Source organism: Carica papaya, chromosome 5 (assembly GCF_054855325.1).
Source record: "Carica papaya isolate Zhongbai chromosome 5, ASM5485532v1, whole genome shotgun sequence".
Classification (NCBI taxonomy): domain Eukaryota; kingdom Viridiplantae; phylum Streptophyta; class Magnoliopsida; order Brassicales; family Caricaceae; genus Carica; species Carica papaya.
Window position 1 is genome coordinate 4,174,481 of NC_142313.1, and position 19,851 is coordinate 4,194,331.

A 19,851-nucleotide genomic window follows, 5' to 3' on the forward strand; every position below is an offset into this window, starting at 1 on the left:
CCACCTACCCCTAATAGAATTTGCCTACAAGAATAGTTATTAGACAAGTATTGGTATGACTTCGTATGAAGCATTATATGATCGACCTTGTAGGTTATCGATCTATTGAGAAAAAATGGGTGATAGAAAATTGATTTGCCAAGATCTTGTAGATGAGACCATAATGAAGATTGCCAAGATCAGAAAAATATTCAAACGACCCATAGTAGACAAAAAAGTTATGCGGACACTCGAAGCAGAGATTTAGAATTTAAAATAGGCAATCGAGTGTTTCTTAAGGTCATCCCTTTTAAGGACATCACTAGGTTTGGAAAGAGGAGAAAGTTGAATCCTTGGTTCATCGAACCATTCGAAATTTTGGACAGGATTGAGATATCCGCCTACAGACTAGCACTATCTCTAGAACTATCTAGAGTTCATAACGTCTTCCATGTATCGATGTTGCACAAGTATAACCTTGACCCCTCACATGTTTTGTCTTATAAGCCACTTCCACTTCAATAAGATTTATCTTATGAGGAGGTACCGGTGGGTATTTTGGACTGAAAGAGCAGAGTGCTTCGCAACAGAGAAATTCCATTTATCAAAGTTCTATGGCAAAACCATTCGTAGGATGAGGTCACCTGGAAGTTGGAATCAAGCTTCAGGGCTACATATCCTAAATGTTTTGACTAGAGAGCAACGATTTGAGGAACTAAATTTTCTTAAAGAGGAGAGAGTTGTAATATCCCAAGTCCAGAATTTAGACTCAAGATGACATAATTTAATTTTCTTAATAATAATAATAAGAGTTAATTTTAATTTTTTTTTTGAGAAATATGGACTTTGAATGAATTTGAAAATAATTTTAAAAAATAGAGCGAAACTATAAATAAAAAGAGGGTGTATTTGAAAGAAAAATTTAAAAATAGGGACCAAATTATAAAAAGAAGAAACGCGGCCACGTGAGACGACCACGTCAGCAGCACGACAAGTCAAAACGCACCGTGTGGTGGACACGCTGGCACAGGCTCCATGCGGGAGCCACACTGGCGATCAACATGTTTGGGCGATCCAACGGGCCCGTGCTCACTCTAGAGCGTATGAATGGTTCAGATTGACTTATTGGATAAGCGCAATCGGACGGTCCAGGCATATTCGATATAACGGTCCATATCTATTCCCCTATTAGGTGTGATCGAACGGCTGAAGAGACACCACACAGACCTAGATAGACGACCCAGATTGATGGAAATGGAGTATTTAAGCGCCTCTTCAATTGAAACCCTAACCCTAGCCGTACACCCATTTGTCAGAGAAGAAGAAGAAGGGCGATCAGAGGAAAAGCCCAGCCACCGGTGCCACCACATTGGAGACCCAAATCGCACCAGTAAGTGTGATTTTTCTTCCCGTTTCTCTGCCTTTTAACCACTTAATACATTTTTTATGCAGATTAACTGAAAACAGTGGCAACCCGCAAAAAAGGAACAACGGAGCTCGGCTGAGTTGCCGCACCAGAGACCGAAAAACGCTCCAGAAAGCCGTATCCTCTTCTCGTTCACTCCATTCTCCCTGTCCTTCAGCCATATAACTTGTTTCCGATGCATGGTGACCGAAAAATCCACAAACTGCGAGGAAGGAATGGTAGAGCCATCGCTCTGGAGACTGAAAAATACTGGTAAACCTTGATTTTTCTTTCTTTTTTGCTGATAGACACCTCCTAATCATGAATTAAATAGGATTTTATTGAGAATTGGCTGAAAATGGCCTGAACGAGAGGAGGAGGAGCTGGAGAAGGAGGACTCGACGGCAGAGCATGACGACGTCGTTGCCCTGGAATCCCAACCCGACCCCCAATGAGATGTTTTTTTCCTTTTAGCCGTTTTTTGTGTATTTTCATGCTATTTTGATGTACGTTTCAATTTTAGTAGAAAAATGCACGAAATCTAAGAACCGAAAATCGTCGAAAAGCATAGTGAAAAAGGCGATGTTCTGGACACCGACCCAATGTAAGAATCCCTCACCCATTTTTCCTGTTATGGTTAAATTGAAGTTAAATTGATAATAAATAAAAATTTTAGTTAATTAACTGTCATTTAATTAATTAAGTATATGTGGCCAATGGAGCAAGTAACCGGTCAATTTATATATGTTTTGTGTTTTAGTTACAGTAATTATTTTTTCAGTCGTTTATTATGTTTACCTATTCTTTATTCTGCTTACTTTAATTTATTCGCTTTAAGTTTATGGCTAACATGGTAAAGTTCTTAATCTATATTGTCCAGTCACTTTATTGTATGTATGATACATTTCTGTCGGTATAATGCATGCTTATTTCACGTATATACTTGAAAATATTAATTTCGTACTCATGTATGGTTTGAAATACTGATATACATATCTTTTAAGGCTAAATAGTAAATAAAAGAAAAAAATATACGTGAATTAATGGTGTTGAATGAAAGGGCCTTATCGGATGTCTTGAAAAAGAGTGTACGGACTTGGTGCATATGGTGAACATTACAGTGGACATTACCCTCAGTTGTACGGGGCTGAGGAGTCCCATACCAGAAGAGGTTGAGAATTATTTTAATTATACTCATACTAGACGGGGTATTAAGGTAGTTGTGTATTTTGGCGCTCATTACCGGACGAGGTATGAGGACGATCATTTGATCATAGAGAGAATGTTCGTGTTAACATGTAGTGGAGATCCCTATGGACCTCCAACGACATCGGTAGGAAATGTAAAATGATAGAGATGAATATGGTAAGAAATCTAATTTTCAAAAATGGCGTAAGGTTACTTGTTATATGTATTTTAGAATGCTATTGTAAATTGATATTCTGATTCTTATCTTAATAAATGACATTTAAGTATTTACAGGTGAGTTGAGAAAATATTAATATTTTCAGTGAAACGAGTTTTATTAAGAATGATCTCCATTTGTTGTTTTATATTTTCTACAATCTTTTGATTTTTTGTATCAATAGTAAGATGTTGATATTTTTACTGAGATAATATAATTCACCAATTATTATTAACTATTTCATATCAAGATGACCAAAACTCGGGTTCTGAACAACAAAAAAACTAGTTAGGAGATTACCTCTCTACTTCCCCAATTTCGAGCGGAGGTTGATCATAATTATTTTTTTATTACTTTTTCTATTTAATTTTTTTAAGGGCATTTCTGTAATCCTATTGGGCATTTTAAGTAAACTGTATAAGGAATGTAATCCTAAACTCTAAACTGCTTCTGCTAAATTATAAATTTCAGTATTGTTTTATTCCACTATTTCTGGGCTATATTCTTGGAATTCCCAGTAGGGTTTCAGACGTTTACATAAACACTCTTAATTGAAATTAGATAATAGAATTTTCTGATGAATTTATCACAAAATGAGCAAGAAATGAATTAAAAAGGTTACAAAATAAAATGAAGTTAATGAGTTGAAAGGGGAAAAAAATTATTACCAATTATTGGTTTGCTAATTCTGTTATGTCTTTTATGCTAATTGTACTATCAAACAATTAAATATTAAGAAAAGATATTCTCATATTTTATTAATCACATAATATTAATTATTAAATCTCATCGATTCAACAAATTGAAGAAGAATTTACCTACTGAGGAATTTGTTCTATTAAATTTTCGTTCACTGAGAATAAGAAACTAAACCCTACCAATCGGTAGTGTATGTGAAAAACTAAAACTTCTAATGGGCAATTATGAATGAATCCATATTGTTTAAAAGAATGAAATAAATGTGTGGTATAAGAAATTTCTTTTTTACAAAATATAAAAGAAATATTCGTTCCTCTATGAGCATGAAGATATAAAAAATTATTTTTTCGTAAAATCTTATATATTAATATAAAGACTAATAAATTAATAGAAAATAAAATCTAATAAATTTTTACTTTAATGTATAATAAAAAAGAACGACGTACAAAAATAAAACGTATATAACTGAATTATCACTTAATTTATGAGAGAATTAAAGAAGGATGCCTAAGAACATAACATGTTAAGAGCACTGAATAAGTTACTAATGCTCTCACTAAGACATTGCACCTCATATCACTACATTTACATATATTCAAATTGGGAGTGGGAAATATCTACTCTTTATTTTGCGGGTGATGTTAAAAGATAATATTACACATAAAGCACAAGAAAGGCCGATTTAGTGAAGAGCTATGCATGTCTGCACATATGATGATGCGTGTGTATATAGATGTATTTTAATGGAAATGGTGCCGTTTGCAACTAGGATTATGATACATATATGTTTATATGTGCGCGATGAGTAGGTGCATTCCTTTTTACACTCATATAAATATTCTTTTTCTTTATTTTTGAAATAGAAATCAAGAGAGGTAAATGATTGATTTCGAATTTCGTTCTTCCGAAATTCTTTATCTTTTTTACATGTTGATCGTTCTGTGTTATTTATTTATAATTTTTGTCAAGATCTTTGTACAAAAAACATTTTATAAATGAGTAAAAAATAAATTAACGTGGATGAATCGAAAAAAACAAAAAAACCATTTATTTATTTTACTAATTTTTTTGTATCTTTTATACAAATTATAGTATCAAAAAACTAAACATATATGTTTTCATAAATTTAATTACTTAATCACAATAACCACATTAAATCTCATCAATTCAAGAAATTGAAGAAGTTTTGGGTACCCACTGAGTAATTATTTTCTTTTAAAAAAATTTCCTTCACTCAGAATATGAAGCTAATCCATGCCAACTGCCTGTGTATGATTACAAACTCTTGACCAAGAACTTTTTTTAATTGAGCTATTTTTTTTTGTATTATTTTTAGTTACCATAATAATATTTACATAGATAATTATAAAAATAATTTTATTCTCGTGATGTTTGATAAATAGGATATGATCAACATTACTTCGTTAATATTAAAAAAAAATCATAATTTTTTTAAACTTTTTAAATTATTCTCTTAAAAACTGCGTTAACCCGTTTATGGATGAAGGGACACCATTTAAAAGAATAAAAAAAATGTGTGATATAGAATTTTTTAACAAAATATAAGATAAATATAGCTCATATAACAAAAATAATAATTAATTAGTATGTAAAGAAAAGAACATATAAATAACACTAATTTTAAGAGAGAGAAGGATACATGCATAGAATGTAAAATTCTCATTCGAAAACAAAATATTTGTTTCTGCTATGAGTATGAAAATGTGAAAGACTTTTTTTTTTCGAAAAAACTCGTTTGTCAATATAAAACTAATAAGTTAATAAAAAATAAAATATAATAAAATTTTATTTTAATATAAAATGAAAAAATAACACATAAGATAAGTGAAAAAAGTTATGATACTATTTAAAAGAATAATATTTTATATTGATAATTTTAAAGATTACAAAAAAAAAATATTGGAACTCCTTCAAAATTTTGTAGAGTGATAAATACCACTCCTTCAAAATAAGAACATTCTTTATGTTCATATTTATACGAATAGTATTCACTATACTTGTGTTAGTCTTTGGTTTTCATTATATATATATATATATATATATTTATATATGAGAGAAAATAATTTAAATTTTGTTCGACAAAGGAAAAAAAAATATATCCTACAAAAGTAAAAAAGATAATTTTTTTTTTATATTATATGACGTCTAGTCGAGTTAACAAATACCTTTTGCATAAGTGCATCAATTATTTTATTACAAATTTAAAATATTAAAAAAAATTAAAATAAAATTCATAACACGATAAAAAAAAATTAAAAAAAAAAAAATCAGTAAGCATGCTGATAATTTAATTGAATTTGGTGATGATAATGATAATGATAATTGAAATAATATTCTCTTATCACCAAAAACATTACAAAATTTATATGTGAACATTGATTAATTATTCTAATCTAGTTAGAAGATTTCACTCACGCTTGACAATGTTAGTTCTATTCCCCTCTCCTCTACGTGTGATTTTTTTTTCTTTTTAATTCTTGATTGTCATAGTTTTATGATATATACGTGTATGTGTGTATATATAGGACTATAAACTTAACATGGTGGTACTTGAGAGGAAAAAACTTAGCCAGATATAGCTAACTGGATATACTTAAACATCTAATCAGATGAACCGCAAATAATTGATATACATCAATGTATGTATATATGCATGTATCTGTTGTGTACATATGTTTATTTCTTAATCACCCATTAAATAACTTGGGAAATAATGGAGACAAAAGGTATACAATTAAGCAAGATATCTTCTCGGATAATATGACATTAATTATAATTACCTTATAGCAAATCATATCAAATTAAGAAGAAGGACTCGCTAAGCATGTTTTTCTCTTGATCATCAAATTAATTAACAGACCTAATTGATTTTCAAGAGCTGGAAACCATATGTTAATGGCAGAGGGGCAAAAACTAGAAGTAATTCTGTCGCCATTTGATCCTATGAACGAAACGAGGTCGTTCCGAGGGTGAACAAAAAAAAGGTGCCTACTTCTATTAACTTTTTCATTGTATCTTGATATTGTAAATTAGTAGAGGATAAGGGATTTAATCTGTTTTCTTCCTTCATTTTACATTGTATATACCATATGAAAGTTTTCATAAATTGTTATTTTTCAGTTGTATAAATTTAGTAAATATATTTTATTATTATTGCATGAGATTCTGACGGTTACGTATATAACATTAAACGGAATATCTTTAACATATTTAATAATACTAGTTGACGTCATTTGAGTGGAATGTCTTTTAATGTTACAATAAATTTTGTCTATATTGTATGATATCTAATAAAATATTTTTACTATGTCTAACACGTTTACCCGGTTTCATCTGAAATAATCTTTTTAATATTAAAATAAATTTTAATTATAATCACGTGTATATTATATGTACGTATATGCATGAAATAATTATTTTAATGTTAAAATGAACTTGCATGTGTAAAATATTTAATAATATAAATGTTTATCATTTATAATATAAATAATACAAAAAAATGAATATCAATACCGCGAGATTTTAGAAATGAAAATTTTGCATTATACATTATATTGATTGTACTTAAATTTATATATATATATATATATATATGAAACCATTATAATTAATTATGTAAATAATGATACATACACATATTATATATCTTGAGTATATTGTGTTCTTTAGTTGCTATTTATCTTTGTAAAATAATGAAATATCATCCAACCCCCTAAATAATTTTATTTTTCTGATTTTGCCCAATATTTTTCCCATTTTCAAATTTTTTTCCCAAAATCTAATTTCTCTAATAGAACAAAAAAAAATCCATATACATTAATTGTGTAATCCAGTGTGCTACGTGTATGATATACCATCAATCTTCTTGCACTGGTTTTCAAGCTTAACCGTGGATTATGTAAAAGCTGATTTTAACACAAGAAAACCACTTATTATTATTTTTTGACTCGCCAGCTGATTTCAACATACAGGATTTCTCTCCCTCTCTTTATATATATATATAATAAAGTCAACCATGTAATGATTTTCTTTTCCTTTTTTGGTCAAAAAAGTGAAAGAAAGAGATTTTGTAAGTAAATAAAACGAAAAATTAGAAGCTGAAATTATTTATATGCAGCCATTTGTCTTATGTTGCATGAACTCTTGGTGATTCTTTTGTATCAACTCTGAGTTTTTCGCTGTTTTGAATATAAAGGTGGGAGATTGGAAATACCCAATATGACCCTCGCCAACTTTTGTTATATCTGAGAGACATGGCAGTATGTCTATATAAACATGTACTGTATACAAGGATTTCACATTGTAGAAAACAGTAAAACCTAGTTTTCTGAAGATTATAGATTGAAAGAGAGAGAGACAGAGCTTACTACAAAATTTTTCCTTGGAGAAAAAGACATGTAAGTCCTGCTCTACGTATACTTTTACTTTCCTGCATATCTCCTGTCTTTATCATTGTCGTCTAAGTTTCAACTTTCTTTCTCCGGTGATTTACACATCTCTTAATCTTTCTTAATTGTTTTCAATTATATTTTTTATTTTTTTAAATTTTTAAGGGTTTATATTTTAATATATTTCTCATATTTTATTTTGTTTGATCGTACTATTTGAAAATTTATTTTATTTGTAATATATTACCACGAATTGTATACGTTATAAGCTTCCAAAAAAAACAAAATATTAAAAAAAAAAAAAACAAGACGATATACATGCATGAAAAAAATTAAGAAGAATCCCATGGGGAGATTATTTTCTATATATATATAACAGGATTTTTTTACTACTATTACAACAAAAAATATAATTTTTTTTGCTTAGTTTGAGATTTTTTTTTGGCCAGTTAATATACGTTTTCTATTTCGAGATGTATGATTCATGGAATTTTGTTTACATGTTGATTTCGTATAGATCTAAATAATATTAAGTCTTTGAATTAAGTTGAATAATTATAGGGTTTGCTAAAGCATACGTATATTGACAAATTTTGTATATATGATCAATTAACTTAAAATCTATATAAAAAATTAAAAAAAAAAGTTAAATTACATCAATCACACCATATTGTGCTTCTGAAATTCTTTGATATCTATTTCATTTAATTGTTTTCTTATTTCTTCATACATTGTTATTTTATAAGTGGTGTTATTCTTTTTATTATTTTTACGATGATAAATTTATAAAAAAAAAAAGAGAAAAGCATGCAAAATTTCAAAAAAAAAAATTAAAATAGTACTTTTAAACGACGTAAAGGTTGCATGCATGCGTATGATGATGCCGAGTCTCAGTATTTTTTTAAAGATTAAATTTAATAAATGTAACGTAAAAAAAATATAAAATATAAAAGAATAAGTTTTTATTTTTATTTTTATTTTTTAAAAAATATCTAATTTAAATTGGAGATAAAAGTGATTTATAATAAACCAATTATTTTCATTAATTTTTTTTTATTTACATTGTATTATTATTTGAATTATATACAAATAAAATTAGAACTTACCCTAATAGGTAAATTAGTCATGGAGCATGGTCTTCGAAAACTGATCTTCTTGTTCGAAATCTCATATATTCTCGGCTTCTGTAAATATTTGCTCATGTCTTTCTTCCTTTATAATGTCCTATATTTTCCGTTAATTTTCTTCTATATATATATATATATACATATTTGCAGTAATAATCATATTATTCTATTAATCATTGTTTTTACTTGCAATATATACATATATATATAATATATAAAGGGCCGATTAATATATCTAATTTTAAATTCGTTTGGTTAAGTTAATTATTTTTTTAAAGTTAATTATTACCATATCTAAGAGTGAATGTTCACTTTACATAAGAGTTTGTTGCATGCATCATAATTCTCAAAGAAGAATTTATTATTTAATTACCTCTTTTGCAGGAGGATTATTATAGAGTACACACACATATATATACAATATTTCCCATATATATTTCCTATTTCAAAACAAATATATAAATCCAGTTTGTATATCCTATATAAGCAGTTTTTTACATTAGAAAATCTTACATAATTATTAATCAGAAAAATATATAGAAAGTGGGAGAAAATCTCTCAATATATCATACGATAAAGGAAAATAAAAAATGTAATTATTTAATTATTTTCTAATATGTTTATACTGTATTTTATATTTCTTTTTTCAAGAGATATTAACAATTTTTTTTTTTTTTTTGTCATTATCATTGAAACACAGCATGAACCTAATTTCAGTGGCAGCTTCACGCCCAGTGCTCGTCTTCATGCTCCTGGTAACTGCTTTTTATTTATTTATTGTATTTGTTTTTGTATCTGTATATACGTAATATCTGTATCTTTTTTGAGAAAAGAGTTATTTGAATAAATTTATTATACAATACAAGGTAATTCTGCCATTGATGCTGAGAAGCTATCTTTGATTTTCTTCAACTTAATTTGGACTACAAATTAATCTCTATTTTTTATTATTAAACTTTTTGATTTCTGAGTTTCTCTCCTCCATCCCTAAATTCCATTGTAGACTTTTGTTGACTGAACGACCTGTATATATACGTAAAAATATCGTATAACTTTCGCATCTGCCCTATCAAGCAGTCCAACAAGAGCCCTTTCTCATATACTGTTTCATTCATTGTTATTCTTGAAATCCCAGGAATGAACAATTAGAAAACAAAAGCTTTTCTTATTGTTTATAGATAGATATAGAATGTTATTATATATATATATATTATTTATTGTAATAATAAAATAAAGCAAGCGACCCTTTCACGACTCAAACTGCCGGTACGCTTTCCGGCTCGCAACGACTCAAACGGGCGGGGGGCTCTCTATTTGCTTGCAATGCCGGCTGTTCGCGTTTAGTTAAAAGTAGAAGTAGAGGGCGGCCTTTGCCCCGCACTTCAAAAAAAAAAAAATAAATGTAAAAAAGTAAAAAGTACATAAAAAGTGAGAAATATATTTACTGTACTTTGAAAAAATATATATATTTTTTGTGTACTCAGTTTAATACGGTGTCGTTTAAACTTAGTTTTCCTTCACAACTTTTTGTTGCAGGCATTTGTGGTGGTGTTACTTCCCAGCAGTATGATCCCTTGTTGGTACAGGACTGTTAAAGAGATTGAACGCGATGTGAAATTGAGTGGCGAAAAACTTGGTAGTGGACTGAAAGTTGAGCTTGACAATACTTCTAAATTGCTTCATCCAATGAATTCATCCGCTACAAATTTGGCTAGGGTTTTGACTTCATCTCTCAACACCATTGATCTACTCTCTTTCACCGACATTAACGACAAGGTTAGTAAATAATATATATTCATATATACACATACATATATATACATATATACATCTTAACATTTCATTATTTTAAGTTTAGGTTCTTTCATTGGTCATTCATCATTTATATTGAAATTTGATTGAGCTATACATATATATACACATATACATCTTAACAATTCGTTATTTTAAGTTCAAGTTCTTTCATGGATCATTCATCATTTATATTGAAATCTGATTCATTACTACTTATTTTAAGAGTTCATAATGAATGATGTAAAATATGCAGATTGCCCCCGTGTTGTATCTGGCATTTTCAACAGTTTCTCATGTAGTCCAGGTTTCATATATTGGATCAGACGGCTTCTTCTTCTCTTATTATACAAATGTCAACAATGAAACTCTCGCCATGTACTGCAACGCTTCCTTCCCTTCAAATTCCAGTTCAGAGTTGGAGAAGAAAGACTATACTTGGTACACCCAACCTGTAGATCTGAACACTGGAAATCTATACGGTGAAGCCACAAAACAACTTCCCTTGGACATAGTCAACACAGACTGGTTTGAAAAGGCGCTGAGCAGTGGATCCCAAGGATATGTATCCTTAGGAACCGCATGGAAAGAGTCTAAAGACCCTTTAGTTTTAAGTACAGGAAGTTTGAATGGGGCGGCAGTTGTGTCATTAGGATTTTCAGCAAAGGCGTTGACCGATTTCTTAATGCGTGGAGTTAACATCTATGGAGGACATCTTTACTTGTCGACTACTGATGGAGAAGTGCTTGATCGAGGTCTCCCAAATGCTCGTATGGCGTTCAATAACAACTCAATCGATTTTAGTTTATTGGATCCAAATGGTAGTGACCTGGTGAGTCATGTTGGAAACTTTTCATGCTTGGCTAGCAATGGAGGATACAAACCACATATTTTGAAGATTGGAGATTCAAAATATCAACTTTATTGTTCATCAATCGATCTTATAGGGCTCCCAGTGGTATGTGCTAAAAAATTGATCAGTTATTTAATTTCTATGAATTTAATATATATATATACACACACATACATACATAACCCCTATTTTGATTTCAGGTATATGCATTGCTAGTGCCACAAAAAGGGTTAGTGAGCATTGTTAATAAGAACAGCAAACTGGCGTTCCTTCTTCTGGCACTTATGATTGGCGCAGTAATAATCTCCGTTTTTACTTTTGTGTACTTGACTGTAAGAGCTGCAAAGAGAGACGTCTTCTTGTGCGCTAATCTTATAAAACAAAGAGAGGCAACTGAGCAAGCAGAGAGAAAAAGTATGAATAAGAGTCTCGCCTTCGCCAGCGCCAGTCATGACATTCGCACTTCTTTAGCTTGCATTAGTGGGTTGATAGAGATGTGCTCTGCTGAGGTTTCTTCCCATTCGGAGATTGCAGCAAATTTACAACGAATGAATAATTGTACAAAGGACTTAGTTGGTGAGTTAATCACTTCGAAATATGATAATATCTTAAATTAATAATCGAGCATAATATAATTATTTACTTGCTTATTTTGTTCAGGATTGTTGAATTCCATACTTGACATAAGCAAAATTGAAGATGGTAAGATGCAGCTTGAAGAAGAAGAGTTCAACTTAGCCCAACTTATTGAAGAAATTGTTGACTTGTTTTATCCAGCCGGAATGAAGAAAGGTGTTGATATTGTGTTGGATCCTTCAGATGGGTCTGTTATGAAGTTTTCAAATGTTAGAGGTGACAAAGGAAGATTACAACAGATCTTGGTGAATTTAATCAGCAACGCCATTAAATTTACTTCAGAGGGACAAGTAAAGTTAAGAGCATGGGTGCGGAAGCCGTCCTTAAGAAACACAATTGTTGAATCCAACAAGCAGAATAGATTCTTGAAATATTTATCTTGCTTGATTTACAAGAATAAAGATGCACGTAACGACTTGGAAGCCGTGAATGCTATACGAACGAATCCAGATTCGATGGAGTTCTTCTTCGAGGTGGATGACACCGGGAAAGGAATACCAAAGGAGAAGCGAAAGTCGATTTTTGAAAACTATGTTCAGGTCAAAGAAACTGCTCTCGGACAAGGAGGCATCGGTTTAGGACTTGGTATCGTACAATCACTGGTAAGAACTAGAGTAATTTTGGTGTATTGAGATCTTGATTTTAAGTATCTGACAAGTAATGACATAATTCGTATTTAAATTTTGAACCAGGTTCGTCTTATGGGTGGGGAGATAGCAATCGTGGATAAAGAGATGGGTGAACCAGGAACTTGTTTTCGGTTCAGTGTTTTTCTTTTAACAAGCCAGACTCCTGCTTCTAATATTAATAAAGAAGATTTTGAGGAAAAAGAAGATTCTCCATCTTCTTTTCCGCAGAATCTATCGGTTCAAACTGGAAATACTCCAACCCCAACCCGGATTCAGAGTCCTAGGTTAAATATTCTTAGCTCTAGCCCAAAGCTTGAGGGATCAAAAGTTGTTCTCTTAATTCACAACGATGAACGACGAAGAATCACCCAGAAATATATGGAGGATTTGGGGATTAATGTGTCGGTTGTTGATCGATCGGAGCATCTTCGTGATGTTCTCAAGAAAATAAAGTCCAAGCATACTTCTTCTCATAATTCAATGGCGAAAATGGATTCGAGTTCAATAAGTGACATGCCTAGTCCTAGCTCAAAAGATGTGCCTTTAAGTGCTTTAGATGGGAATGATCACAATAAACCATCATTCTATAAAAAGAGAGGTGGCCTTGGTTTCATACTTCTGGTGATTGATGCTTCAGCAGGGCCAGTTAAAGAACTCTATAAGATTGTTTCTGAATTCAGAAATGGTCTTTCTGATGCTTGCTGCAGAGTTGTCTGGTTAAACAAACCAAGTAGCAAGAGTACTCTTTCCGAAGATGACGATGTTTCATTTTCAATGCCTTTGCATGGTTCTCGCCTGCATCAGGTGGTCAAGCTTTTGCCAGAATTTGGGGGCAAATTGCCGGAAGAAATGTATAATCCCAAGGATGATGATGAAACATTTGAAGGAATGTCTAAGCTGAAGAAAGATGACGAACCATATGAAAAGCTTGCTCATACCCCAGAAATATCATACTCTGCACCAAAAGAGATTGAACAAGTGGAGATCCAAGAAGTTGGTGCAAGCAATGAGAAGGGAAAGAAAGAAATTATCGAGAAAAAACCAGTCCCAAACAAAGACAAACCTTTAACTGGGAAAAGAATCTTGGTTGCCGAAGACAATGCTGTGATGCAGATGCTGACAAGGACTAGGCTTCAGCAGATGGGTGCCATTGTTGAGGTCTGTGGAAATGGAGAAGAAGCTGTGCAGAAAGTTAGCAATGGCCTCAAGGATCATGGGGAACATCAAACTTCGTCCTTTCTTCCATATGATTACATATTCATGGACTGCGAGGTAAGAATTACAAATATACGCAGCACCATTCTAGTATAAGAAATATATTATGTAGACTGCGTTGACTAATTTTCAGCTTTGCATATTTAACAGATGCCAGTAATGGATGGCTTTGAGGCTGCTCGGAAAATCAGGGAGGAGGAAAAAGGTTATGGTGTTCATATTCCGATCATTGCATTAACTGCTCATACTTCGGACGAGGCGGGGCAAAAGCCACGTGAGGCTGGGATGGATCTTCATCTTTGCAAACCGCCAGTGAAGGAGAGTCTAGTTGAAGCCATCAAAAACCTCGACAGTAAATGAACATGTGTGTATATGTGTCTCTATTGTGCTATCTTTCGTTGTATGGCCATAGAGAAATATATGTGACCTCCTCAAGTAACTTAGCAAAAGAAATATATGTGAAAAAAATAGTGTAAAGTGCTGAAATATATAGTGATTAGCTAAATAAATTCAGTGTCTGAATAAAAGAAGAAATCAGCTTTTTGATCAGTATGTTGCATTTTTATCTATTCCCTCAAAGTAAAGGCCAAAGTAACACGTATAACAACAAATGAAATCACTTTTTGGTGGTAAGAAGAGAATGTTTACCAATTACATGAAATAAAAAAAATAAGGTAAGTTTGTCTTCTTGCATCGTATTAACAAAAATAGGTAAGAGATTAATGTAATAATAACTTGCTTACTTCAATAATTTTTTACTTTTCACGATAGTCCAACTTACTTTCTTAAATTTTTATTATTACATATCTTTTTACTCTATAGAAGATTTATAAGATCTTATTAACATATTAGTAAATATGTAACTACTTGGTACCTGGGTTACTAAAATCTTAATGCGGATTATTAATGATAACTTCGTCTTCCTATCTAAAAAACAGCATTAGTCAATTTAGCACTGCATATATGTGTAAGGTTTACTCCATTGATGGAAGATAAAGTCCACAACTACAAGCCAATTGATATTTGATTTATCAAATTGTGGTCCACAGAAAACATACAACTGCCATTTGGGTAATGATTAATTGAATCCATCAATTCACCAGAAACTAACAAATTCAAAGCAGCAAACTAGTTTGAACACTAACATCCACAATTGGTTAAAAAGTTATGAAGTGCCTTTACCATAAGATAGTCATACTCAGACAAAAAAGGTATTTCTCCATTACCTGAAAATGGAAACTTATCAGGTTGACAATGAAGAAAACAATAAGGATGTTTACAACCAAAAGGCTGTAAGTTACTACTTCTGTTTATTGTTTGTCTGTAAAGATGAAGCCATACCATCTGCTCTCCTCTTGGCAAACACACTATTTCTGCTTTCCAGATCCTCATCATCAACATCATCATCGAGGTGTTCATCTCTGCCTGCTGGGGTTACTCCATACATTTGGCAGCCTTTCTTTTCCTAGAATCCAACTTGGCTTGTAATTTCCTTTCAACTGGATCATTTGAAGGATGGAATTTGAATTGACATGATACTTTTACACTGAGTCCAAGCCTTGGAGGTCTGCTCTCTGATTCTACACTTGTAGGTTCATCCTCCACAGAAGTCATGCTATTAACCCATTGTTCAGCCAGTTTCAATGTTTTGTCCATTGTAACAACCTGAGGAGGTCCCTTCTTTTTGGGTGTTGCTGTGCTCGTTGCAACTTCCTTTTTCCGCAAATCACCAGGAAACCAAGTGTCTTTCTTTCTGCTTTTTCCACTCTGTGGTCTCCCTCAATTTCTCTAACCCAAAGCCCTAGCCTTCACCACACACAAATTTCTCTCCCCCTTTTTTTCTCTTCCTCCGCTTGCTCTCCCCAAATCACCTTCTGATTTCACTCTTTTTCAAACTCCCTTTTCGCTTACTCCTCCCTTCTCCCTCTCAGTTCACTCCATCATCTCTCTCCCTAACCAATCCCCTTTGTTTTCAGATTTTTTCTCTCTCAAACCCGAAGTCCACACTCTCTCTTCCGCCTCTTTCTCCCCCTTTTCTCCTTTTTCAAATTTTCCCATATAGCTGAAAGAGGCTTCAGAACCCAAAGCACATCGCCGACTTTGAAGCTCTTCCTTTGTCTGCTCCCTTTCAAACCCAGTTTTTTCTTTGCTAATGCTTCCCTGTGCTTGGACTTTGATTTCCTGCAACCGCGAACCACAACCTCTGATTCTCTCTAGATTTCTTATCGGACTGACGTTCTTCCTCTTTCTCACTTAAAGGCCTCCTTGACCAATGACTACCACTCTCCCACTGTGCTATGCAAGCTTCTCTCCCATCTTAGCAGCTTTTCTCCCTCTTCACATTATCGATCTGGACATAAGATAGTCACACTCAGAATAAAACCAGCACAGCCTAACATTCAATTTCAATCCCAATTCAGCTTGCCAGGCATAAAAACCATTAGTTTCCTCTAGTAGAAACTATGATAAAGCAAACCAGCAAAGCGTACAACATTCTTACTGAAAAACAAGAAGTGTAAAGCTCCAAAAGCTGATCTATCCCAAGTATCTGCAAAGAAGTATGAGCTCAAAATTAGTTTGCAACATATTTTGCATCGATTCTCATAATAAACAATAACTTAACAATATCTCATTGGTAAAACTTCGGTGAAACAGAAAGGAAATATAGGATTGCATGCATTATTGCATTCAATACTTGAAAAAAAAAAAGATACCAAAGAAAAACATACCAAGTTAATTTAGTTTTCTTTGACTTCGCATGAGGCTTCTCTTGGGCTTCCTCATCTTCTGAAGAACTATCAACTAACTCATCAGGCACATCATTTGGAACGTTATGCTTGGTGATAAAATCCTTGAGTATGTTCATGGTTTCCTCTTTCACTGAAAGTAATTGCTCAGAGATACTGCCACCGTTCCTGTTTACAGAATATTTTTCTGATTCAAGCCGAAGTGTGACTTTAACCCGAGGGTTAGTAGGGATAACCTCATGAGTCTGAACATCCATGATCACCTTGCAAGCTTCAGATTTTTGCCATAGTAACAATTAGTATCCAGTGTCTAACTCTTCAACTATAATTAAACAAGAACTCCCTAAACATAAATTTTAAATTAAATGTTTTTCGCATTCACAACAGTTAGAAATGGAATCAAACACCACAAATTTATTGATTTGATTTTAGAAGTTATCAGTTCAGGAAAAATATAAAGCAGGAAGGCGTAAGACCCTACCGTATAATGCAAGCTATTAAATAATTTGCATAAAACATTAAAATTCTATCTAAGGTGTCAGTACATTTGTCCTTCATTCATCACTAATTAAGATGTCTACAAACCATGGGTGGGAGATTTAAAATTCACCAAAAGAAAAAAAATATAGACTAGAAACCACAAAAAAGGAAATGAAGTAAAGTACAATAAATAAAATGAATACTTCATGTTACTTCATGCATCCTTTTGACATTTTCTTTTCAGATTTTTATTTTTTGTCTCTCGTTTCTACTTCTTCTTCATTATCATTTCTAATCGTTCTGAGTTCAAGAATCCCAATTTAATACAACTTAGATGACTCAAATTAATTCATCCTTCTCTTTGCATCAGATATCCCCAAACCATGATTTAAATAACATACTAAACATTGAGTGTGCAAAAATCAGAAATTTAAAGAACAGAAAAAATCATGATAAAAGTTGAATTCACGTGACTCAGAAGCACAAAAGAAACGGTGATAAAGGAAAAAAAAAAATAGTACTAAAAGAATGATGACACACACGAGAGAGAAGCACAAAAGAACAGCAATACCCGAAGTAAACACAACCGGTAGACTAATTAATTCCTAAATTAGGGTCTAAATTAAAACTACAAATTAACCATAATCAAAAATAGAAATCCAACTCAATATTAGAGATTTATGCTGAGCAGTAATACCCAGAACAAATTTAAGTGATTTCCACAATCATTTCATTACCTGCCGGTCACTAAGAAATCCATATTTCAGTTCATAAACCAGAGCAAACAGTGATAAAAAAAAGCAAACGCATATATGTAATGACTCATTTGACCGAATTAGACGAACAATTTCATGCACTGTTTACTTAATTCTTAAATCCTTGTACATAAAAACATCAACGTATATTCATCCTTTCGTATTGTTTCAAGCAAAGCACGCATATTTCGATCCAAGATGGTATTAAAGAACCAAATAATTTAAAAGAAAAAAAACATATCTTACATTGGACTCAGACACTCCAAACCCCACGGACCTCTTAGAAGAGTCGATGAAAGAACCCTACAATTGCTCCTTTTCTCCTCCACCAGTTTTCCGTTACTCTTTCATCCCCAGGAACATTCTTCCTCCAGGCGCTAATTTAGTGCTCCGCGACCTCACATTCTTCACGTGTACCCTTCATCATCTTCACACAGTTCTCTCTTTCTTTTGTTTCCAAAGCTTTAAGAGGAGACGACGCCGTTTCCTTTTTCCCACTCTGGAGCTGCATTGGCCCTACTTGAGCAGCTAGATTGGGCTAGGCCACATAGGCTAAGCCCGGGTCAAAGATAAATTGGGTTTGAGTTTAAGTTTATTTAAAACAAGAGTAGGTTTTAATAATATAAAGGAATGGACTTGGGGAAAAACAAGCATTTTGGATTTGACTATGAATCTGATTTGGATTTTTTCCAGTTTATTTTATTATTAAAAGTACATGTCTCATTGAAGAAATACTTTTTCTGTACGCTCTATTAAATACAAAAATTTTGGGCTAACTATTATTTTAATTCTAAATTATACTTTCATTTTTTTATTACTAACTAATAATATGTTTTCATTTTACAGTAAGAGTCAAAATTATCATCAAGGTTTTTAAATTAAAATATTCTATTAATCTTTTTAACATATGTACTTTTTGTTTTTTCTGAAAAAATCGTATACATTATGATAAAAAAAATTTTAAATAATCAAAAATCATAATACTAATAATTAGTTGTTGATTTTCAGTAAAGGAATATCAATTTATTCGAATAGATCCAAAATCAAACCATTGGCCTAAGAAAAAATTGTTGAGAGTTTTCAGCAGGAGAAAAACCAGTAATAATTTATTCTCGTTGGAATCATTTCTACTCAAAACACATCCACATCCTCACCTCCACTGATATTTTACTGTGAAGATCAAATAGTTCTCATTCTTTTTCCGGTCTTCCCCTTCTCCTTCATTTCTCTCCGACCAAACTAACCCAACGAAAATGAGAACGGCCGAACAGCTCTCTTTAATACCAATGCAATAAATTATGGGCCAAGAATGCGGAACATCTGTACATTATGCAAATGGTATGCTAACTTTTTCTGTTCTATTCTATCCTATCAATTTGCCTAAAAAGAGTATGTTTTACAAAATTGGATAGATCAGTTGAAAAAAATCATATTTTGTACATACATTATTTCAACTTTGTAAGTGACAGCCTCGAAAACAATTTCAAAAAATAATCTGACAGCCGCCTCATCTTTGACAACACCTGAGTATTTCTGGCAAAATAAGATTGGGCATTTGACATCATTACCTCTACGTCGTGCTCTACCGCTTCAAAATTCCGATAGTAGTTGTTCACAAGCCTCAAACGGATCTGTTCAGGATATAAAGGAACTGGAAACCTGAAATAATTTTAGATAAAAATCGTCAATGCCCATGCTCACATCAGAAAACAGTCATTTTT

The 19,851-nt window shown here is 32.1% G+C and overlaps 4 protein-coding genes across 5 annotated transcripts in view; 1 reads left to right on the top strand and 3 right to left on the bottom strand.

Moving 5' to 3' along the window:
- Window positions 1-1,233: 1,233 nt before the first annotated feature.
- Window positions 1,234-14,508, top strand: CKI1 (Signal transduction histidine kinase). Its single transcript, XM_088219816.1, has 8 exons — window positions 1,234-1,337; window positions 1,432-1,522; window positions 10,561-10,800; window positions 11,072-11,773; window positions 11,869-12,244; window positions 12,329-12,906; window positions 12,997-14,205; window positions 14,299-14,508. Exons 1-8 carry the CDS (start codon window positions 1,234-1,236, stop codon window positions 14,506-14,508), a joined length of 3,510 nt encoding a protein of 1,169 aa, XP_088075942.1.
- A 646-nt stretch (window positions 14,509-15,154) lies between these two features.
- On the bottom strand, window positions 15,155-18,567 carry LOC110819505 (uncharacterized). The gene is made up of 5 exons (XM_088219927.1): window positions 18,377-18,567; window positions 16,878-17,166; window positions 16,649-16,696; window positions 15,490-16,498; window positions 15,155-15,374 (listed from the first exon to the last, which is right to left on the bottom strand). Coding segments are annotated over exons 2-3 (276 nt in total). The 5' UTR covers window positions 17,153-17,166; window positions 18,377-18,567; the 3' UTR covers window positions 15,155-15,374; window positions 15,490-16,498; window positions 16,649-16,695.
- LOC148253684 (uncharacterized) lies at window positions 15,278-16,642 on the bottom strand. The gene is made up of 3 exons (XM_088219817.1): window positions 16,625-16,642; window positions 16,143-16,329; window positions 15,278-15,929 (listed from the first exon to the last, which is right to left on the bottom strand). The coding sequence occupies exons 1-3, from the start codon at window positions 16,640-16,642 to the stop codon at window positions 15,583-15,585; spliced, it is 552 nt and encodes a 183-aa protein (XP_088075943.1). The 3' UTR covers window positions 15,278-15,582.
- An 835-nt stretch (window positions 18,568-19,402) lies between the features above and the next one.
- LOC110819538 (WD40 domain-containing protein) overlaps window positions 19,403-19,851 on the bottom strand; it is a 28,955-nt gene continuing 28,506 nt past the window's right edge. For both annotated transcript variants that reach the window (XM_088220970.1, XM_088220971.1), the window contains one exon: window positions 19,403-19,789. In XM_088220970.1, coding sequence (XP_088077096.1) covers window positions 19,576-19,789 — 214 coding nt within the window. In that variant the 3' untranslated portion in view covers window positions 19,403-19,575. The remainder of the gene's footprint in view (window positions 19,790-19,851) is intronic.